We start from the raw sequence: 24,066 nt of genomic DNA on the forward strand, positions 1-24,066 counted from the left end.
TCATTGAAATACGTCAGCTGACTGCCGTCACGGTTGGCAACGATTGTACTGCTTGCAAGAGTTAATGAGTGACAGCGGTTTTTGTCAACAAAAGCACTCGTAAAAGGACAAATCTAGACCTTGACACATTTTCAAAGGGAGGCTGAGATTTTTCTTACATTGCACGCAGTTGAGGATGTTCTGATGACAGGCGGCGTCCATCTTGACATCGGATGACAGGCGTCCATCTTGACATCCGTTTTGACCGGATGTCGAATCCAATTGACACAAGAATAGTAATTCATCAATCGATATTTTATATTTTTCACAATTTGACTAAAAAGTAGTTTTCCTCCATTACCAAAACGTTACAAGTGACAAAATAAGAATTATTAGCAAAGTTCACAAATTAGAAACAGGTATATATCGGTGTCATCAAAATCAACAAACATTAACGATGGTTGTTTTAATAGCACTGAAGAATGTGTAATATTTAATATATATATATTTTTCCCCTAAAACGGAGCCATCAAACAATATATTTTCTTAAAAGTAACGTGCAGGTTCGTTCGAATCTTCAACGATGCTCGTCATTCGACGCTAACAGACGAACACGTGTCGTCACGTGGCGAAGTAGGACTGCTTTTATTGTTTTATTTTATCAAACAAAACATACACAACGAAGCTTCCGTTGTTACTGAAGATTCGAAAAGTTACGTCTTCTAATACGGAGAAGAAGATCGAAGCTGGTCTTGTAAGAGCAAGTATAGATAACTTTGTTTTTGTGTTGAGTGTGTATAAAGAGTTTGTCCACATGTACACTTGTTAAAAATTAACATCAAAAAGCATTTGCACATACGTATAAGGTCGTAATTATTCATAATGTTAAACCACAATCAAGGTTACTGTCACCATTGGTAATGTTGGATTTTCTATTTTGTTTTCATTGAATATTTAATAAGTGGTGTTTTTGTAAGCCTTTTGCAAGAGCAAACTACTGATGATTGAGGTTAGCATGGTGAGACAATATAAAACAAGACATCATCAATATTTGGGGGTATTTTGACTGTTTAACAGTCAAGAGATCCTGGATCCAATTCTCAAAGACCCCCAACTATTACCCTTATCTCTTCTCCCAAAATAGTTGTGATAGACCCCGATGAGAATAACGTTAACCATGCAATATGCAGAGACCAGTCGCAAGAGAATAAAACATCAGTAACCCAAGAGTAACCCAACAGAGTAACCCAAGTCACCTTTAAAGTGCTATGATCTTTCCCTGAAGTTATAATGAATCGTAACATGATCACGCTGCCTGATGTAAGAACACACTGCAACCATATTAGACCAGAAACTTTGAAAGCCCTCAAACGATGAAAAAAAAAAAAAAACAGGCTAAGAGCCGTACAACGTGAATGGTAGGCCCATAAATCGTTTCTAAGATGTTGAGAGGCCTTGCACTGTAAATTGTGTGGCGTTCGCCATAAACACCAATAGCACTAAATTTTTAAGGCATTTTATACACAAGGAAACTCAATGTGCGTACGATCGATTATTAAGTTAACATTTAAGCATTTGCAAACACATAACTATTTTATTACAGTTCATGTCAAATATTTTGTGGTTTAAAATGAGCTTAAATGTAACCATTAATTAACTAATAGTGAATTAATTGCACTTTTGAAATGGTGACCATTAACAAAAAGTGTCAAAATTGGGGCTAATGTAAAATATAGACTACGGTCATAAACCATTTAATATTTTGACACAAGTCATGTTAAATGTCTGGTGGTGTTTCAAATCATTCAGAAATTGTGATTGTTGTGATAGATTGAGAGAAAATACAAGGATTAGCTTGACAGAGAGAGAAAAAAATATTGATTTGGTCAACGGGGTCATAAACTATCCTGACATGATATCATTCATATACTATAAATGAGATGTTGCTGTTTTAAAGCTACAAAACAGTCTGTTCTGTGCTTCCTCTAGCATGTCCAAGAAGGTGCCGAATCCGAGTACCTGCGGCATCCAAATGGAGGAAACCAAATCGACAGGCCCGTTGCGCACCAAAATCAACATGTTCGCGTTGGCCTCCTTGAAGAAAGTCGAAAACACAGACACCCACCGTCTCACCCAACTTCCGCGCGAAGCCGCTGTCAATTTGGAATTCAGCAACCTGTCATACACCATTCAGGAGGGGTCATGTTGTAGGAAGGCAGGTACTGTCCACTCTGAGCCTTCATATTTTATTGATTTATCCATCAAACGGTCCCATAAAAAAACAAAAAACAGATGATCATCATCCAAATAAAGCAGACATTGTCTCGATCATCGCCACAATCACCCGTAGCCACTAAAGTGCATTTTAAGAACGTCCACCAGTGAATTCAAATCAATTTCTTTCATCAATGTGTCCCAAAAAACGTGCAGGAATTAATAACAATAATAATACATTTCATTTATAAGTGCCTTTCAAAACTCTCAAGGTCACTGTACAGTCACAGGATCGGTTTTTCTGCGGGTGAGCAGCGGAAGTCACATGCGCCCGGAAGTAACTCCAATAGATAGGAAGCTAGCTTGCTAGCCAACAGATAGCAAATGGATAACCAACCAGCTGGATAGCCAAGAGATAGCCAGACAGACAGTTAGCTAACTAGCTAGACAGCCATGTAGCTAATGAACGCAAATTGTCAATGTCAATATGTTGCTAATATAAACAAACCTCCCAAAATACTTTGAAATCCACCCCTAAAGCGTTCTCTTGTTCCTCTGCATTCAGGTTACAAAACACTGTTGAATTGTCTTCACGGACAATTTAACTGCAAAGAGCTTACTGCGATCATGGGACCCTCCGGAGCTGGGAAGTCCACCATGATGAACGTCCTAGCAGGATACAGGTAAAAAAAAACAAAAAACTATATACAGGTAACATCCAACTTACGACTAGCTCAATTTACGACCACCCGTACTCACGACCACGACCTCCAGACAGTAGTTTTAAAATTTCTAATTCTAGACCTAGCACCGCAATGCACTAGCAGGCCGGCAACACGTACGACATTTTGAATGGATTTCAACTTACGACCATTTTGACTTACGGCCGTTTGGTCGGAACGGAACTTGGTCGTAAGTCGGATATTTCCTGTATATTTATATATATAATAAAAAAAACATCAGATGACACGTTTTTTTTTTTTTTTTTTTTTTTTGGGGGTGGGGGTATTGACATCAATTTGGATTTCAGGGATACAGGCATGAAGGGCAAAATATTGGTGAACGGTTGCCCGAGGGACTTGGAAAAATTTCAGAAGATGTCATGCTACATCATGCAAAGTGACGTACTGATGCCTCACCTCTCGACAAAGGAGGCCATGATGGTAAACACATTAAATTTTTTTTTTAAATAAAAAACAAATTCCATGACAATGTGTCATCTGCTTGCTATCTTAGGTAGCTGCCAATCTGAAACTCGATGAAAGCATGCAGAACAAGAAAAAGATTGTAAGATCCTACCTCCTAGCCTCATAACGTATTTATTTACCATTTATGTTGAGGTAACGATATCCTGACTTTGTCACAGGTGACCGAAGTCTTAACAGCTTTAGGGCTGCTGGGGTGTTTGAAAACCCGAACAAACAATCTGTCAGGCGGCCAGTCGAAAAGATTGGCCATTGCTCTGGAATTGATCAACAATCCTCCTGTCATGTTCTTCGATGAGCCCATCAGGTATGATGACATTAATCCCAAAATACCGCTACACAAACATTTGGATCAATGGGGATAAACTAAAAATCAAAATGGTGTCAATCTCAAAATCTGTCTACTCTAGTCAACGCTAGTAATAGTGTCATATTATTCATCAGTTTGTTTGGGGTGGTTTAAAAAAAAGTTTGCTTCTTTTAATGTATTTATTTTAAATTGTATTTCATTTTGCTGTGGTTTATTTTTAAAATCAGTTAAGAAAAAATAAAAAACAGTAATTCATGTTTTTTTTTTTTAATTTAGTTTAATTTATTTTAATTTACTTTTTTTACTATTAGATTACTACAGTCCCAAAACTGTATTTTACTTAATTTTTTATTGTATTTTTTTATTATTTTAAAAATTTAATGTAACTGTATTTTACTCTTTATTGTATTTAAATTTGCTTTATTGTATGTTTAATTTAATGTCTTTATACTATTTTATTCTCTTTTACTTTATGCTCTTACTTTATTTTACTTTTTTACGTTATTTTATTTTCTTCTATTTTATTTTATGTTTGTATTTAATTTAACTGCCAAAAACTGTGTTAACCGTCAGCGGCGGATTTCAAAGGTCAGGCAGACTCGCAGCATTTCCACGCTGGAAAAACATGCATTCTAAACCACTTCAATTCAGCACATTTCTTTCCGAATTTGAGCAACCTCATAAAAGCCTTCAAATCGAAACATCTCCCAAAGCAAAGTGGCTGCCTCCCAAGTCATTCAACATCATCTTAAAAGCCCCCGACGAGTCCAACTCATGAAGTCTTAAAACCCTTTTTTTGGTCAAACGTTCCAAGAGAAGGGAGTAGCGAAGCAACTTTAGATCCCACCCGAGGGATCGGCAATAAAAGAATATCACGAGAACAAAGATGATGAATTCCAGAGTTCCCCTGAAGGTAGAAAGAAAGTCAGAAGACCAAAACCTGCCTCATAAACAAAACCAACTGTAAAGTGACAACAAAAGTGACAACATCCGAAACACTCAAAGCGCCGTGATGAATCATCTCAATGTCTATTTATTGTGGGATTAACCCTTTCAGGGACAGCAGGGGGGGTTGGCGACAGTGGACATTTTATCGTAATACATACAGGGTGACCCCAAATGATGCGTACCCATGAAAATTTCAATTGTGGCTTTGATTACAAAGCTATTTATTTCAAATTACAACCACACATTATTCAGTTTATGGACGACCATTCACCAGAGTTTCAGCTGTTTATGTCAATTTTTAGTCAATTTATGGCTTTCCCAAGATGTGTTCCAAATGTCCACCATTTCGTTGCAAGAAAATCTGTACTCGTCTGACAAAGCTATCTACTAGCTGGCTGGCTAGCTTTCTACCTATTTAACTATCTATTAGCTATATAGCTGTCTTAACTATCTATTAGCTATATAGCTGTCTAGCGAGCTATCTGTTGGCTATCTTTTAGCTATCTACTGGCTAGCCTTCTATCTATGTAGCTTTCTATTGGCTATATAGCTATCTAGGTGGCGACCGATTGGATTGGATTTGCCTTTATTAGTCTCGCAGTGGAGAAATTTACATTTCACAGCAGCAAAGCTATCTAGCTATCTGTTATCTGTTGGCTATCAAAAAAGAGCTAGCTTTCGATCTACTTCCGGGTTGCGTGAATGCTGGTGCGTGTAGCTGTCGCCGCTCACCCACAGAAAAACTTAAACTAATAGATAGCCAACAGATAGCTAGCTAGAAAGCTCACCACCTAGATAGCTATATAGCTAATAGAAAGCTAAATAGATAGAAAGCTAGCCAGCCAGCAGCTAGCTAAAAGATAGCCGACAGATAGCTGGCTAGATAGCTAGCCACAATTGACATTTTCACGGGTATGCATCTTTTTGGGTCACCCTGTATAAGGTTACACAGTCCAGATGTGCGAGCAGTGGTACGCAGAGGACAAAATGTCCAAAGTCAGTCAGTTGCTGCTACTTAATATGCCGATCGCGGATTTTGGTGATGTTATCCATGGCGTGTCTCAATGGAAAATTCACGTCATCGTAATGGAATCCCCTCCGCCTCCGTCCCCCCCAACATCTTATAGCGGTTTGGACAGTGCAACATCCATCCAGGTGATCTCCCTGCTGAAATGTTTGGCAAATGGCGGTCGGACAATCATCTGTACCATTCATCAACCCAGTGGGAACCTCTTTCAGATGTTTGACAAGGTAAATTGCAGCACCTGCCGATTTCTCATCAATCGTATTCGTGTCATACTTTGAGATGAGTCAGATTGTCAAGATGAAAAGGTTTCTTCAGCCGTCATCTGTACTTCTTTGAAGGTGTCGGATGTTTTGTTTCTCATCCAAGAAACTTCGTCAGCTAACTAAAATTAGCTGGTAGTTGTGGCCTTATACATATATCCCTACTGTCCAGAGGTGGCAGTGCCAGACCTCTGCTATTATCGGGACCTGCACTAAGGTTGGGGGGAGCAGAGGACTATTCCCTGAGGATACACTGATTACTTCTATTGTCCTGACTGATTATGGGGTCTACGACTGGCCTAATTGCCTCATTTGCTCTGGTATCACCTCATCAGCATAACTAAGCCTCTGTGGTCTAAGAAGTCTGTTGTAAGAACGCTCCAAATTAAACCTCACCCCATTTTCTTTTGCTACGATTTTAACCTCATTGTCATCAAACGAGTCGTTGCTAGCTTTTAGGTGCGTATGTAGTGCAGATGTCAGATTGTCAAGAGAATTTTCCGGCATCCATCTTGTGCTTTTCCAATTAGCTCTACATCCTCAGTCAAGGCCAGTGTATCTACAGGGGCACAGTGGCCCACCTCATCCCTCACCTGAGCAACCTCAACCTCCATTGCCCAAAGTATCACAACCCGGCGGATTTCAGTGAGTCCGCGATAATTTTTCGTTCGGACCTTCTTGATCCTGGTCACCCCTTTCTCTTAACCAGTCATCGAAGTGGCGACGGGAGCTCACGGCGACATGCAGGCGGTGTTGTTTGAGGCCACCCAAAGCAGCCAGTGTTGCGAGGAGAGCAAGAATAACGGCGCGAACGACGGCGATTCATTCGCCGGCGATAAACAGTCCGTAAGTATTCCACCACGATGAAGAAAAGTACACGATTCGCGGTTCATCTGGATCATATCTCCCGCGACACTAAAATTGTCGTTTTCCAGGATATGGTACACCCCGAGATACAATACTTTGCTACCAGTTCTTTGAAACAGTTCTACATCCTCTTCAAAAGAAACCTCACGGCGATATGCCGAGATGCGGTAAATCAAAATACATTATCGGGAAGCATTTTGATACCATTTTTCGGGAATGAACGTTTTTTGGGGCGTTTTCTAGATACTGACCCACCTGCGCGTCATCTCCCACATCATCATCGGACTCCTGATCGGCTTGCTTTACCTCAACATCGGAAACGACGCGCTGAGTGCGTTCAACAACACCGGCTTCCTCTTCTTCTCCATGTTGTTCATCATGTTCGCCGCTTTGATGCCCACCGTTCTCACCTGTAAGAAGTAGTAGACACGTTCAACCCTTTCGTTGCACCCTGTAGCACACTGGTGTCCAAGCCAAGGCCCGCGGGCCAATTGTGGCCCATCACGTCATTTTGTTCGGCCCGCGAAAGTAAATCAAACTTGTGAAATTCCAAATCCTCCCATGTAAACCACAATAACAGTCATTATTTTTTACATCAAATGTAAAAACTAGTTATTCATTAATTAGTTGTGCGCTCTATATGTAACCGGAACTACAATGTAGTCCGCAGCAAAAAATTACTTAAACACGCGATAATACGATAAAGCTATCCACTGTCATAACCGACACGCTAATTTGCCTCCCACAGTTCCTCTGGAAATGGCGGTGTTTATAAGAGAGCACTTAAACTCGTGGTACAGCCTCCATGCTTACTACATGGCTAAAACATGTGCAGACATCCCATTCCAGGTAAGCTAACATTCAATTCCATCAGAAAAAAAAACTTTAAAAAGTTATATGGAGTTTTCTGAGCTTGAAATGGGGGCGGTTGTATAAAATGCAATCATGCTGGCTAGCCATCTAGCTAGCTATCTATTGGTTATCTATTAGCTAGCTAGCTAACTTTCTACCTATTTGAGTTATTCAACTATCTAGCTAACTATCTATGAGTTATCTATTAGCTAGCTAGCTAAAATTCTATCCGAGTTACTTCCGGGCGCATGTGGCTGCTGCTGCTCACCCACAGAAAAACGTATCCGGTGACTTTAAAGTGACCTTGAAAGTTTTGAAAGCCGCTTATAAATGAAATGGATTATTATTAGTATTATTATAATCATTTGCTAGCTCTTTGCTATCTATTACTTCTGGCTGGGTAGCTAGCTATCTGGCTGGCGAGCTAGCTATTCACTAGCTGGCTGGCTATCTAGCGAGGTGTCTGTTGGCTATCAATTGGCTAGATAGCTAGCTTGCTATCTATTTGAGTTACTTCCGGTTTGAGTGAATGCTGGCGCATGTGGCTGCCGCTGCTCACCCACAGAAAAGCGTATCCGGTGACTAAAGTGACCTTGAGAGTTTTGAAAGGCGTTTATAAATGAAATGTGTTATTATTATATTGATTTATGTAGTGCTTTAGCAAAGCGCTAACATGGACAAAAGGCAATGCCGCCCCCTCATGAAAGGAAAAAACATTGCCAGAGGTCTGACCAGTGCTTTATCGCCATTGTGGATTTTTTTTCCAGATGATCTGTCCAATCCTGTACTGCAGTATCGCGTACTGGATGACTGGTCAGCCTGCAGAAGCCACTCGTTTTATCCTTTTCCTGGCGCTGTGCACATCCGTTGCCCTGGTTGCACAGTCCCTCGGGCTGCTCATTGGGGCGGCGGCGCCATCGCCGCAGGTAGGTTTTATTTTAAATGAGGACCCCCCTCCCAAAATCTTCACCCATGTATCGGAATAATACCCCGCAGGTCGCCACTTTTGTCGGACCCATCACGGCTATACCGATCATCCTCTTCTCGGGGTTCTTTGTGAATTTCCGCACCATTCCATATTACCTGCAGTGGACTTCTTACGTCTCCTACGTCAGGTATATCAATTAAATGACAACCGACACCATTTTTTTGCTTCCTAACTGACATCAGAAAAACGTTTTCTAGCATCTAAAATACTCAAAACACGCAGGCTGATAATTTTAGTCAAATGCAAAACACCAATAACAATGACTTCAAGTGTCCCAAAACTGCCTCAAAATGAGCTCGGAACTGGGGCAATTCAGAAAGTCCCGCCCCCTTGTTCGTGACGTCACGCCAGGATACTCCTTCACACACTGCTTTGCTCCAGAATTCAAACAATGGCTTCAGAGAATTCATATTCGGACAAGATGCTTTCTTGTTACTCATCCAGTTATGAATATGATTCAAATAGTTGTGAAGAGGAAAGCATAAATGTTTGCAATCGATTAAAGAAGTCCTTCCATATCAATCCAAGCCGTCTGGAACTCAAATGTAGCGCCCAGAAAATACACAAGATGGCGCCCAAGCTCCGTTGTAAATGGGCTGATTTGTCCGCTGGGAATTTGTGTCAACTTACACCCTCTTTATGCGTGTTACCGCAATTGGCCACCATCGCGTTATTTAGGTCGTTTTCCTTCTAATTTTGGCAATCGGGTGTCGGTTGTCCTTTAAACGAAAAATCTGATCCAAAATGATGTGAATGGTCGCTTTCAGGTACGGTTTTGAGGGAGTGATCCTCTCCATTTATGGGATGAACCGTACGGCGCTGGAGTGCAAGCAGACCAACCTGCCGTGTACCTTCAGTGACCCGACAGAAGTCCTACGATTGGTAGATGTTGAGGATGCTATTCTCTATGTGGATTTTCTCGTCCTGGCTATTTTTTTCACCGTCATCAGGGTCACCACTTATCTAGTCCTGCGCTGGAAACTGAGGGCTGATCGTTGACTTCAAGTAAACCACATTTTAATATAAATAATAATAACAACAATACATTTGATTTATAAGAAGTAACTCAAGTAGATAGAACGATAGCTAGCTAATACATGTACATGGTTAATTAGATAGCGACATCACCAACAGCTAGCCAGCTCACAGCCAGCCAGCTAACTAATAATAATAACTCAAATACTGTATATAGAAAGTTAGCTAGCTGTCTAATAGATAACTAATGGATAACTAGCTAGCTAGATGGCTAATAGATAGCATATAGATAGCTATGGTTGCTAAATGGGTGTCTTTTCAAAGTATTTCCAGGCCAAGGGGTAGCTAGTATGTTAGCATGTGCGTGCTAACAAATCTAATTAAAATGGCCACGCCAGTGTTAATATAAACTTCGCTACGGTTGCTAAATTGCTTTCTTTTCATAGTATTTTAAGTCATATGTTAGCATGTGCGCATTAGCAATAGCATGTTACATCGATCAAATTAAAATGCAACTAAAAATATCTTAAAAAGGCCGCACTACATGTTCACTAATGATTGCTAATTTTTATGGTTTACATATTCCGCGCAGGCTACCGTGGTAATTGGTATGTTAGCATGAAGGTGATAGCGGCGGCATAGTTCAATTATGAAGCGCAATTGACAATTTTTTTGCACGAGTTGAATCTTGTTGTCCGTCCCCGTTTGTACACTCGTGACCTTTTTGGGCACAAAACAAACAAAAAAAAAAAGCAAAATGTGCAATATATTCACTTGTTTCTTTCTTCATGTTATTCGTTGCCCCTTTTATCTATTCTAAACGTTGCAAATTAAAAAAAGGTTCCCACGGTGACGTGTGGTGTAAACATCCAAACATTTCTTGAATAGGAGTTGAGTGCCAAAAAAATTTGGGTCGGCTCATTCAGTCTATTACACAACAGATGTTTTGTAAAAATCCCCATGAGAATGCGGATGTACTGTACTTTGGCGCAAAGATTCATGCAAATACTTATACACTTGTATTCGGATATAGATATATACTAACTTGTGATTTATAATTGAGTATGAAGGGGGAGGATATGGAGGACTGTAATAAATAAATATATCATAAAATAGATGGAATAAGGTCGGCAATTTGGCTGTAGGTTAGCGCATTTACGAGCAAGCGAACAACAAATCATAGCGTAAGTGTATTAGCATAAGCATGCTAAAAGTAAAAGGCAATTTAAATAGACATTCATATTTTTCAAATATGATGCTAATAAAATTCATTTCACAATGTGTTTATATCATTTTTTTGCCAGAGACAGGTACTTATTGGAATATAAAATAGAAAAAATAATTCACATATTAAAGCGAAACGCATTTTAAAAAAGAGCATCCCTTTTCGTCACTGGATGCTACGGCTGCATGTTTGCTTGTAATAGACAACATTTAGCTTGTAATAGACGTGCACGTTCCAACATGACGTTCCTGATCCACTGCTAAAAAGGACGCTTTGATATAGAACTGCTTCGTGTGACAAAGAGGGTACGGCAAGTGCTGAAGAATGAATAATAATACATTTGATTTACAAGTGCCTTTCCAAACTCTCAAGGTCACTTTACAGTCACGGGATAAGTTTTTCTGTGGGTGAGCAGCGGCAGCCATACGCGCCAGCGTTCACTCAACCCGGAAGTAACTCAAATAGATAGAAAGCTAGCTAATAATAATAATAATAATAATACATTTATAAGCGCGTTTCAAAACTCAAGAACATAGCTAATAGATAGCTAGCCAGTTAGATAGCTATGTCGCTAATAGATAGCTAATAAATGACCCTATCTGTCTTTGTGTTGTCATGTTATTTGTTATTCAGTTTTTTGTGTTTTTTTTTTTATTCAAGATGGTGCCGCGAGAGTGGCTGCCTTTCCAGCAGCTCCTGTATTTTGTTTTTCTACTTCTTTCCTTCCTTTCCTCTTCCTTTCATAACTTTGCTGCTGGGAAATATACATTTCTCCACTGTGAGACAAATAAAGGTACATCCAATCCAATAAATATTTTCACAAATTATATTTTAGTAGTTGGGATAATGAATTCCTATTCCAGCTTGTGACCAGTTCAGGGTGTACCCTGACTTTAAACACAAAATAGCCTCGTAGTTGACTTTGGCTTTTTTTAAAGATGACCACATGAAAAAAAAATATGACTTCACCCTTCTACAGTAGCTCCTTTGTGATTTGATGAGGAAATATTCGGTGCCTGAGGGTTAAGCGAGTGCACCAGTGGAAATCTGCTCACTTTGGGAACACAAAAGATAAATGTGACTACCTGCACACCCACGTACACATTTTACAGCACTGCGTACGTGCAGATTGAAAAGGCAAAAAGGCCACAACCCATTTTTCCACACCGGATTGGAAAATTGGCAAATGGAAACCACAAATTATCCATTGAGATCTAAATAATAAGAATATATTTCATTTATAAGCACCTTTCAAAACTGTCAAGGTCACTTTACAGTCACAACATAAGTTTTTCTGTGGGTGAGCAGCGGCAGCCACACGCGCCAGCGTTCACTCAACCCCGAATAACTCATAATAGATAGAAAGCTAGCCAGCCAGCTAATAGCTAGACAGCCAGCTAATAGCTAGACAGCCAGCTAATGGATAGCTAATACATGTACATGGTTAATAGATAGCGATATCGCCAACAGCGAGCCACCTCACAGCTAGACAGCTAATAGCCAACAGCTATACAGGCATCCGGCTAAGAGCTAATAGCTAATTAATGGATAGCTAATACATGTACATGGTTAATAGATAGCGACATCGCAAACAGCTAGACAGCTAACAGCAAGCCAGCTAACAGCTAATATCTAGCCAGCTAGCTAATGGATAGCTAATAAATAGCCAATAAAATAATACGATATTTCATTTCTAAGCGCCTTTCAAAACTCTCAAGGTCACTTTACAGTCACAGGATAAGTTTTTCTGTGAGTGAGCATTGGCAGCCGTACGCACCAGCGTTCACTCAACCTGGAAGTAACTCAAATAGATAGAAAGCTAGCTGGCTGGCCAATCATTAGCCAACAGATACCTAGCTAGATAGCTAAAGCATGCTAACTCTTTGTTAGTAAAGCACACAGAAATAATTGACATCTGGAATGGAGAAGTCTGTCTGAAGTACTGACTTATGTTTAAAACATCAATTCTAAATTTGTTCCATGTAATTGTTCGAATGTCTTGTGTTTTTTTTTCTCAAAAAGCATAACATTCTTTTTGCTACACTGCTGCCATGAGTACATGCAAGTGGTGTATTTTTTGTGTCCATGTTTCAGCTTCTGTGTTGCCATATCAACGCGACCGACCCAGAACCTACTGAATTAGCATTTGCAATATTGCTTCTTAAAATGTGCATGTTTATACGGGTTTTATTGTGGGTTTTTTTCTTATTATTTAGCTAGAACGCTGTGAGAGTACTGACTTTTGTCACCCAGTTCTGCATGTGCATCGGTCACATTCAAAATATGATATTGTCATGATGTCACCTGATTGGTTCGTCCCGCTTCATAACAACCTGAACTTGACATCACGATGACGTCCGTCCAGCAGTCCAAAGATGTGTTCAAAGTCACCGTGGATATTTGAATACGTAAACGTTAGATTCCAAGAAAAGTGGTATTGCGACTGCATACAAACACCAACGCGCAATGCAGTAAATGGGGAGGCCTTATGCAATGGGGCATTGTGGATTAATCCACAATTGTTACTTTTTAAGTGGATAAATCTGTCCAACAATACGGTATTTATTTATTTATTCATCCATTATTTGTTATTTATTCCTTGGATTTTTAGGCTGTTATCAGTGCCAGAGTTGGTCTATTATTTTAACGCCGTTGTTTTGGCTGGACGTTTTATTCGCTATTTTATATGTTTACGTATTTTTTAAATCATGATCCGACCCATTGGCGTTTTAATGTTGCTCGCCGGATAGCGTTGTAGCTTCCTGGTCGGTAGAGGGCGGTAAGCGCAGTTGCGATCCAACGCACCAAAAAAAAAATGACGAAGAATAGTTGTAGAAGAAGAAGCAGAGGTCATCACATCCACTTTATGGGCAAGTATTTCCGGTGTCAACAAGTCAAATCCCCGGTAGGTTATTTTTAACATTTTTAAACACTTTTCCATTTAATCGGGAATTTGTTTATGTTGAGAATTTAGGTGTGTAGAGAAAGCTCGGACAAATGGAGTGTATGTGATAAGCGACGCCAGAATACAAACTAACAGACAAAATAGCGCGACTTACCATTTTTGTTTTCTTTTTCTGTCCGATCAGATTGAAATGGCAACCAGGCCAAAATGTGGAGCTTGCAGCTTCGGAGGACTTGCAGAAGAGACGCCGACCTGCATTTGGACTCATGCGAGTAGTGAGCAGATGTCACGTTGCACCACCGGGTGGAGTTGATTGCCTGTCAACGCAACCCTCATTATGTTAAGAGCTCAATTTTACCCGTTTACGCTTTGTGTTGATTGACTAAAGCACTGCATATCGTTTCCTTTTCCTTTCTTCTAAAATATCCTAATGGGATAGAAAATATGTCTCTCTTTTCAAGCATGTTAGTAACATCTCGGAAACAGTTGTTGCTGATGTCACCTATTGTTTATTTATTCATTTATTTTCCACTTCTCGTTGGTATATTTTTTCACGCCCGATTCTGTCCACCATAACAATTCGTGTGTCAAAATATCGCTATCGCACAGTCCTGCATTTGATTAAAAAATATAATTTACAACTACTGCTGCGTACACAAAAAAATGGACACGGAAGGCGCATTTACCAATTTGTTAAGTAAGCAATATTAAGGCACAATAACCACGAAATTCCTGTCCTGCTCGTATTTTGAAATCCAATCACACCACTTCCGGTGCCGTACTTAACTGACTCGCGCTAACTTTTTGACAGCAACTGCAATCGCAGGAGGCTTTCCCATCACGGATAGTTCCCTTTATAAGACATTTTAATGTTATTGTTTTGTGTATAAAAGATGTAATTTACTTACTATTTGACTGTTTCTTGTTGTATCTTACTTTTTTTAAGCTTATTTTGATTTAAAAACGTCGAAGCATTTGTGGTTTGGCTGCCCTCTTTTGGACAAATGCATGAATGGACTTGATCGTTAAGTAACCTTCATATTATATTTTTGTAATGGCTTTTAATCTTTACATTTTTTTTAAAAAACCGTTACTTTCTACTGGTACATAGATTAATCGTTTTTATTAGATTAACTATTGCGGATGACAAAAAAAACAAAACAATATGTAGATTCAAATTTCGTTCTTGTTTATGTTTTCATCACAAATTAAATACAAACCAGTGAATTATTAAAAATTATAATACCGTACAAACCTCACTGTTCCCGAAAATGAAATGCAGGACAACAAACAGAACATTCAACATTAATTCTTGTCATCATTTCCTTGGGAGCGACAAGGCCCATATGTGACTGATTTAGACTTTTGTGATCCGATTTAATTTATTAGTGTATTAAATTGATTGAAAATGTCCTGTGAAATGCTTGTAGCACAAGATGTGTCATGGTGTCTAATGAACGATTTTGCCTGGCTCGTGACAGAATGAAATCACTTGCCTCTGCTCACATATTGGGATCTGTAAGAAAAAGATAAAATGTTCACCAGAATGACAAGTGAATTCGCCTTTAGCGATTTCAATGAAAAAAAGAAAAAATACAATTCCCCAGCTGATCAATTGAACTCACCCCATCCAATATTCTTGGCAGGATCCGACGAATGAGTGACCCGGCAAATGTATTTGTCACCCCTCATGGGTGTGAAAGAAACATACTTGGTTAGCTCAAAATGCCAATTCTTTCCGAAGCTCAAGTCAGTCTCGACGGCATCGACCATTTCCTGTCCGTTCTTGAGCAACTGGATGGTGATGTCAGGAGGGTGGAACTGACTCGCACGGCAGATCAACGTGTTCGGCTCGCCAAACGCTGCCGGCAGGTGGCTGTATACTTGCACCATTGGCGATTCTAGATCAGAGACGAACACATTCACTTCAGAATCAGATAGAAAGCTAGCTAGCTAATAGCTAGCCAGTGAGATAGCCAGCCAGTCAGATAGATAGCTAATAGATAGCAAATAGCTAGCTAGATAGATAGCCCTAACATGGACAAAAGGGTATTTGCTGCCCCCTCGCGGAGGGGGGAAACATTGCTAAAGGTCTGACCAGTGCTTTAATATGCACTGTAAACAGTGACTGCTTTGCAGATGTAGCAAAAGTACTATATTCATTGCTGATGTGTATGGCTTTTCAGTTACCTTTTTCGTGAGCCTGTTTAAAGGAAGAAGTAAAAAAAAAAAAAAAAAAAAAAAGAGTAACGTTTAAAAGTAAAACGTTTCCTGAAAAATACATTCATGCGTATTTGAGTAAAATATAGATTAGTTTGTACTGTATGACACCTGCGATGAGCCACTTCCGGTCTGAATTTGCATGAAATCAAAACTTAACCCATTTCACGTTTTGTTTTAAATGACATTCATAACTGCAAAATTAGCCTTTTTACACAACTCGGAGCATTTTGTTTTTGGACTGTTCGGTCTAAAACAACAACAACACTTCAAATCACGTTGAATCTGACACTTACGCAACTTGGTGTCCACTTTCCAGTAAACAGCAGACAAAATAGCACAGATTGCTAAATATTGCATATTGGAGAACAACGTGGACGTAGATTCATCGGATTAAACGATGACAAATGTCGTGGAATAGATCTTCATGGAAATCGAAAGTAAAAGGGACTGTAAGCAGTTCTTGATATATCAAATTTGAGCCCACCCATCCCGGGTTCCCAGCCAATCATTTCACTCATTGTCATTTATTTCCGGTTAGCAAGTCAGGCGTCACCACACGCACTTCCGGTGTGGGTGCTTTTGTCTTTTAAAAAAAACATTTTTTTACACAAACTGTAATATTTTGGATCTTTTACCCACATTCCACTATAAGCGATATTTTAGGAAACAAAAAAAAAAAAAACATTTCATGCTTGTGGGAAAATAAATACGGCTCAGGTTGGGATATCTTGTGCGCAGTTCTGAAGCTCTGTGCATTGACGCTTTTATATGACGTCACAGAAAGTTGTAAATTACATTCCGTACGTGGGCCAAATTTAAATGGCCAGACACCTGATAAGGTGCATAAAAAATCGGACGGATTTTTAAAATAGATTAAGGCGTAATAGTTTAAGTATCATATGCATTTTAGGCATTCCCATAGAATACAATGCTTCAATATTGGGAATTGAATCGTTTTGCGGACAGCAGCGCCCTCTATTGGTCACAAAGCGATTTTATGTATCTATCATTTTTAAAGTATGACAGTTTTCAAATATGCATTTATCGTAATATAGGAAAAATATTGGATTGCATGTTTACTTGGGGGTATTTGTAGGTAAAGTAAATCAAAAAATACCATACAGTATTTGAAAAAATGTGCTAAAACAATGACCTTATTACTGAAAGTGTTCTTTATTTTGTGATATACATCCTGAAAATTGTCTGGCGGCGGACGTAAGGTCAATCCTTAATGGGGAGAGAGGGAAGCTATGACACAATTTTAAATAGTACATGACCTTGGCTGATTTTGAAAAATAATAAATAGAGGAGCATTTTGGTTGAAGAAATGAGAGATAACTGCTTAAAAAAATAGCAAAATATCAAAACAACTTTCCTCACCTCTTTAAACCGGTTTCAACATTTTCATACCTCCACGGTGATGCAGGGCCCATCTAAATAAAATAAAATAAAAAAACAGAAAAATAAAAGAAAACAACAGCACACATTTAAGGCACGGTCGGGATTTCTGCTGCAAACTGTATTTTGTAGCAGGTTGGTGAACAGCGTACCATTGGTACAATGCAAAATACTGGATGCGACTTTCGATTTACAAACATCAATTAGGTCGTGTTGATAAGAGGCGCTACCAAAAAAAAAGGGAGGTCTCTTCATCAAAATATTACAAATGACAAACTATCAATACATTGAGAATGCTCCAAAGGTCACGCTGACATCGTTTCATTTGAAAAAGGGGGAATGGGAGAGGATGGACGTGTTTAAAAAAAAAAAAAAAAAAACTTTATTTATAAGCAAAAAAGAGCCAGACTTGACAGAGGTAAACAATACAAAAAAATGAGGACATAATATTAGGATTACAAAAAAATAGCTTTGGGGCAAATGTACAAGACGACACTCCCTCATTCGGGAGCACTGCGAGTTAAATTGGATGAGAATTAAAACTATATATATATATATATATATATATATATATATATATATATATATATATATATATATATATATATATATATATATATATATATATATATATATATATATATATATATCTCGGTGCGAAAGAGGGCGGGGCTTGTAGTTTACTTCTTAATGCAATTCAAATGATTTTATGAAGCGCGCGCCTTCATTCCCGTTGTGTTTATTTACAGGATGTCCTCTTTTATGCCCTCCCTCGCGTCGACGACGCGGTTCGACGGAAAAGAACGAGAGGAAATCATCGTGGGGGGGAAAACGACGCGGTGGAAAAAGTGGGATAGCCTCTTGGAAAATAAGGAAGATAGAAAAAAGAAATGAGCAAGATGGCGGATCGAATGTTGCTCTCATGAAAAGCCTGAGGAGTTGTGCGCGTTGGCGTGGAGGCTGGAGGCCTTCAGTGGCGAGACGCAAGCCTGGGCCTGCGGGAAGCGCTGGTGGTAGCGGTCCAAACGCAAGTATTTCACTGTCACTAGCTTGCCTGTCGCCGCAAAATATAAACACACGCCAAATATGTTTTTTTTATATTATTATGTTTTTTAGATTGATGTTTTTTTTTTGGGGGGGGGGTTCCGAATTGGTCACCTACCGTCAAACCAAGAGCCATGCAGTGCCTTGAAGGCTTTTCCCGAGTGCTCGGCCGAGAGGCATTTCACGTAAACGCAGCCCTGTTGGCAAAAATGGCCGCAAAAGGGGTGGTGATGAGATCACCAGGGGTCAAGTGAGAGGTCAGGGGGCGTCAGGTGCGAATACCTCTCGAGAGTTTTTGTCCACGGTGATGTGGACGATGCCGTTGTTGTCGCTGCACTTTTCCAAGATGGCCTCTTGGATGGCCAGATCCCAGTTCTCCCCGACCTCCCTTCAAAACAAATCATTTATTAGCAAAAGGGGAGGGGTAGTTTGCCAATAAAAAAAACAAGCAAGGCACTCACATGACGGGGTCAAACATGTTCCTGATCTTCAGACACGGCGTCAGGCTATTTGGCGGAGAATTCCGGCGGTCCAGAGGGAACGCTGAGGATTCCAAAATGAGACAAATGCAAAGGAGGCACGGCGGCCATTTTTGCTTTCCTTTTCGAGGTGGTGGTGGTGGGGGGTGCAGTACCTTTGCCCTGCCAAACTTTGGAAGGGACGGAGGAGCTCTTGTCGCAAGTGAGCGACGGCTGGATCCACCGCCAGACCAGGAAGTCGGATCCCCCGATTTGCTGGCTCTCCGTTCGAATGCGGGATTCGTTGGCAGATAGAAATTTGACGGCGCGCTCCCAGATGGCCTGCATTTTCTTCCTGCGATGCCAACAAATGCATTTTATTTGTGGATTTATTCGTGTATTTATGTATTTATTTATGCATTTATAGATTTATGCATTTATAAATTTATGCATTTATGTATTTACTTACTTATTTTTGTATTTCTTTATTTATGTATGGCTGTATTTATTTTTGTATTTATTTGTATTTATTCATGTATGTATTTATTTATTTCTGTATGTATTTATTAATAGAAGCTAACAAATGACTCCCTTTTGGCACTTTTTGTTCAAAACAACAGCGCTTATGACTTTCAAAATGGCCGCCGAAGGTATACGAGGTGATCACTGACCGTTCCTGAGGCTGAACCAGCGAGTCTCGGACGTGCGGGATGGGCATGTAGGGCTGCAGATCTTGGTTCTCCTGACAGGCGTCGTTATGGCTTCTTAGGACATCTGAGCAAAAAAGGGAGGAAAAAAGTAGAATGAAAATCATAAACGTGTGCTCATTTTCTTCAAAGTTAGCCTCCTTACCGATGATCCTCTCCACCATGTGATACATTTGTCTCGTTTCCTCTTCTTGCGTCCTCCAGCGATACTTGACGTAGCAGATCAGACCCCACACGCCGCCAATCGCTGCGCCGGGGGGGGGGAAATTATCCATCACATGAACGTCCCAAACTATAAAAATTAAATAAAACGGCCGAGCGTCCTTACCGGCTGCCAAGAGGAAAACTCTGCTGATGACGGTGAGGAAAGCCCGGCGGAAGCGACACGTGAAGGTCATCCTGGGGTGGGTGGACTCCAGCAGAGCGACCTCCGACGCGTCCATCATGGGCTCGTCGGCTAATTTCCCGGTCAGCCTACAAAAAAGGCGTGACAATTAAACCAACGCCAGGGAGAAAATGGCGGCAGGTTTGCCTTACCTGATCCCGACGTCCTGGCCTGTCTGGATGATCAATTCGAGCGACATGAACATCAAGTCTTCGAATTTCTCATTTTGAGCCTGGAGACGTGACAGATTGCATGAAGGTCATGACGGGCCACCAAAACAAATTCATCATAATAATCAGAATTCCGGTTAGATTGGAACAGGAGCCTACCGTCAAATACGCCGTAGCCTCGTCGATCGAGAGACTTCGGTTTGGATATTGCGCATCTCCACAGTCGTGTTGGCCTGCAGAGAAGAAAAAAAGAGGCTTTCACACCCACTGAAATCTCAGTATGTGTAGCATTTAAGCTAATTTTGGCTATTAATAATAATAATACATTTCATTTATAAGCCGCTTTCAAAACTCTCAAGGTCGCTTTAGAATAATAGTGTAATAATCATCTTATTTTTGCCGATCTGGCTTGCGAGCTATTAGCTATTTAGCTGGCTATCTATTAGCTAGCTAACTAGCTTTGACTCTATTTGAATTACTTCCGGGTTGAGTGAACGCTCGCGCGTGTGGCTGCCGCTGCTCACCCACAAAAAAAGTTATCCAGTAACTGTAAAGTGACCTTGAGAGTTTTGAAAGGCGCTAATAAATGAAATTTGAGAATGTCGCGCTACCTCATATTTTCAATTGTCAAATAAATTCGGGAATGGCAGTGAATGACTCAGAATCTACCAAAAGGAAGCAGTTAGTCTCGAATGGCAGTGGTCACAGTACGGACCCCCGTGGGACGCCACCATGGTCACATAGTGCTAATTGGTTGGAATTTGAAAGCCACTCCCCTTCGACGAAATCAACGTTTTAAAGTTAAACGACGATACCAACCAGCAACGTGGGCCAGGTGGTCGTGAAGACTGAGCAGCAGCTTCAGGATGAGGTTCCTCTCCTGCAAAATCACATGGAAACAACAAACAAATATTCATTTTCTTGTGTGTTATCTACACGTTTTAATAAACGGCGGGATAGTGTAAGGGCGCTTACGGGGATAGCGTCGAAATCGCGGCCAAAGGGGTGATGCTTGACTGCAAGAGAGAAGATCCAAAGCATACCGTCAAAAATAAATGAAAGAATACATAAATCGAGAAAAGAAATACGCCTGGAAGTGAAGACACAAGCTCAAGCGGTTTGGGGAAATGTGCCGCTTCTGCAACAAGAAGCGTATTTTGAGACAGTCGTTGAATCAAGTGAGTCAGTGTCTACGCACGCCGCGTCAACCGCAATGTGCAAGTACAGGTAACATCCGACTTACGACCGAGTTGCGCTCCGACCAAACGGTCGTAAGTCAAACATGGTTGCAAGTCGAAATCCATTCAAAATGTCGAAGAGAGACTCGAAGGCTAAATGACTCGCAAAGTACCCGTCGTCAATTTTCAGAGACGCCGTAATTAAAGTCGCCAATGGCCGACGTCGGATGACGTCGTGCTGCTTTGCACCAAAACTTGAGCCCGATTCAACGATATGGTGACTTTGCTCGCCCTCCACCTCAGACGCGCTCTGTCAGCCATAATAAAAGCTCCCCGCACTGCTGCTGCATTTTTATGCGAATGCACCCCACCCCCAAGCTGTGTTTCTGCCATTTTTTTGATTTGCCAAGAGCCGTTTGGTGGCATTTGTGCAGACGTAGCAGCAAGCGAAAGGCACCGGCGATTACTCGAGTGAATGCTAACATGCTAAATGCAATGACTGGGGCAAGTGGAATTTCCAGAGCCATTTCAGACAATTTGCAACATACTTTTTGAGAAATCGGGTACTTGAAGAAGCTGCCGATATCAGACACAGATACTTAAGTCATTTAGGTAATTTTGCCCCCACAAAAAAATAGCGCTACATTTGTGGTTGTCGGCTAATCAAGCAAGTCACATTTGTTTGTAATTATCGTTATCAATTTTTGGATATGGTATATGAGTGGCCCCCCTGCCCGTCTCAGCACGGTGGGGGACAGAGCTTTCAGCTGATTTTGTTTCTATCTATAAAATTGTATTTTATTTATTGTATTCCATTTATAATTGTACTTTTAAAATTTTTTGTTCTTTTGACTTCAAATTGGCGCCGCGAAAGGGGCTGCCTTTCCAGCAGCTTATGTATTGTTTTTCTACTTCTTTCATTCCTTTCATCTTCCGAGCCGATCCTTGTCTGTAACTGTAATAGGTTCCTTGAGAGCTTTGAAAGGCGCTTGAAATAAAATTCTTATATTTGAATTACCAACATGTATATTTTTCATACCAGTAAATTACAAAAAATACGGTGTTGCCTTTCAAATCCATTTACATCATGAAACGTCCCCGTTTTGTCACACTTGGTCAAAAGATAAATTAAAAAGTTGACTTGAGAAACTGGAAAATGTATTGACATTTGACTTGTCCTGATTTGATGCGGTTTTTACTTTGCTTTCAATCACTTTCAAGACGTGGTAGTGCATAGATGACATTTTGACGAGACTTACTGACTCCGTCCACCTCCGATGACCCCGTGCCCCACATCCGGAGGTACACGAGGCCCAGTCCGAGGAAGAAGAGGCAAGCAGCCGTGAGCAGAAACATGGACAGGTAATGGGCACTGAAACTGCTCGAGGTGGCCACCTCGTCCCTTTTGAATTGCTGGAAAAGCTCATCGTCCGGTGCGCCTGGGTGTTTCTCCTTCGGGGGCTGGCTGTACGAGTGGTTGGGGGTGCTGTGGTTGGAGTGGTTGGCTCTGTAGATGCTGGCAAGGCCGCCATAGTTGGAAAATCGCGGTCTGAGACCGACGCCGAAGCGATCGGCGTGGTTCTTCTCGGTTTCTCCTCTGTGGTTATCCAAAAGGGACACGTAGATGCTTTTCCTCTCTGAGGTTCTCTTGGCGTCTTCGCTGTCTTCCCCCGCCTTGCGCCTGCTCAACATGTTGAGACTCCCGGGTGGGCCGGTGGGCTTCGCGTGGCCCCGTCTGGGCTCCAGACCACCCGGTCGTCGGTCCCCACCGAGGCCCCAACCCTCCTCCGCCTCCTCTTCGTCGGAATCGGAGTAATTCCCGGCTAGCTTGCTCGCGTTGAGGTGTGACGCTCTGCTGCCGTTTAAAGATCGCGAGGACTTCTCTTCGCCGCTTTCCAACTCGTCTTCGGATTCATCGTCATCCATTCTTCCATCCGCTTCGAGATTCGACCGAGCGCCGAGCCCCCAGCCCGAGGAGAGTCGTCGGTTACCCCCGGGAGGCGACGTCGAATTGTTGCTGTTCGGTGGACTCCCCGCTCCATGTCGACTTTTCTCTTTATCGAGCTTTATCTTCACGGCGGGGCTCCTCCGTGGCGCTCCGTCGCTGTGGATCAAAGCCCTTCTTCTCAATGGAGCTTCGGCGTCGGACTCGTCCGAGCTGAAGCCGAGAACGGTCGACTTCCGGCCCGGTGTCCTGCTGGAGCTCAGGTGGGTGACGTTGTGGCTGGCTGGCCTGGCTCCCGCCGTGTTGACGCCGCCGCCACTGTTGACCGCCGCGCCGCTGCGGGTATTAGCGGTCCGGACTCCTCGCAGCTGCTCTTCGCGAAGCTTTTTGAGTTTCTTCAAATACACCGGCCGAGTGCTTTCGGTCACCGGACCCGGAGTGAAACCGAGGCGTTTCAATTCGGAGTAAAGCTGCTCGTCCGTTAACTGCGTTGTCGCCATCTTGGTCCAACTCTGGTAAAGGACTTTGGGGCGGAAATGACGTAGCGCAAAGTGACAGGCTGCTGTGTTTTAATTGGATTACGCCCAAAACTTTCGGCAGACGTTAAAACACGCAAAACATGGAACTAATACGACTCTCTTTGATTTTTTTTGCAAGAGTTAATGTTAGTTAATAAATCAAAGTAAATATTCATCTACGGTTAAAGATAATCGACAAATGCAAAATTATATAAATGTACACTACTGAACAAACGCGACGTTGATTGGTTGTTGGCGAAGAAATGAGATGTGGATTGGTTGCGT

At 41.2% G+C, this 24,066-nt stretch overlaps 3 protein-coding genes across 3 annotated transcripts; 1 reads left to right on the forward strand and 2 right to left on the reverse strand.

Moving 5' to 3' along the window:
* Positions 1-265: 265 nt before the first annotated feature.
* On the forward strand, positions 266-9,774 carry LOC148881527 (ATP-binding cassette sub-family G member 4-like). Its single transcript, XM_088988663.1, has 14 exons — positions 266-2,198; positions 2,759-2,876; positions 3,224-3,356; positions 3,430-3,480; positions 3,560-3,705; positions 5,784-5,907; positions 6,474-6,588; positions 6,653-6,789; positions 6,879-6,977; positions 7,054-7,222; positions 7,559-7,659; positions 8,430-8,588; positions 8,659-8,777; positions 9,418-9,774. The coding sequence occupies exons 1-14, from the start codon at positions 1,970-1,972 to the stop codon at positions 9,647-9,649; spliced, it is 1,932 nt and encodes a 643-aa protein (XP_088844789.1). The 5' UTR covers positions 266-1,969; the 3' UTR covers positions 9,650-9,774.
* Positions 9,775-14,923: 5,149 nt separating this feature from the next.
* On the reverse strand, positions 14,924-16,460 carry b2m (beta-2-microglobulin). Its single transcript, XM_088988660.1, has 3 exons — positions 16,272-16,460; positions 15,381-15,656; positions 14,924-15,271 (listed from the first exon to the last, which is right to left on the reverse strand). Exons 1-3 carry the CDS (start codon positions 16,333-16,335, stop codon positions 15,258-15,260), a joined length of 354 nt encoding a protein of 117 aa, XP_088844786.1. The 5' UTR covers positions 16,336-16,460; the 3' UTR covers positions 14,924-15,257.
* A 1,571-nt stretch (positions 16,461-18,031) lies between these two features.
* On the reverse strand, positions 18,032-23,785 carry lemd3 (LEM domain containing 3). The gene is made up of 13 exons (XM_088988633.1): positions 22,578-23,785; positions 21,116-21,156; positions 20,960-21,020; positions 20,300-20,373; positions 20,123-20,202; positions 19,914-20,059; positions 19,731-19,832; positions 19,550-19,652; positions 19,055-19,233; positions 18,882-18,963; positions 18,703-18,808; positions 18,539-18,617; positions 18,032-18,430 (listed from the first exon to the last, which is right to left on the reverse strand). The coding sequence occupies exons 1-13, from the start codon at positions 23,761-23,763 to the stop codon at positions 18,297-18,299; spliced, it is 2,373 nt and encodes a 790-aa protein (XP_088844759.1). The 5' UTR covers positions 23,764-23,785; the 3' UTR covers positions 18,032-18,296.
* Positions 23,786-24,066: the final 281 nt, after the last annotated feature.

The sequence above is a fragment of the Hippocampus bargibanti genome, linkage group LG22 (assembly GCF_051943395.1).
Source record: "Hippocampus bargibanti isolate YZ-2025 linkage group LG22, ASM5194339v1, whole genome shotgun sequence".
NCBI lineage: Eukaryota > Metazoa > Chordata > Actinopteri > Syngnathiformes > Syngnathidae > Hippocampus > Hippocampus bargibanti.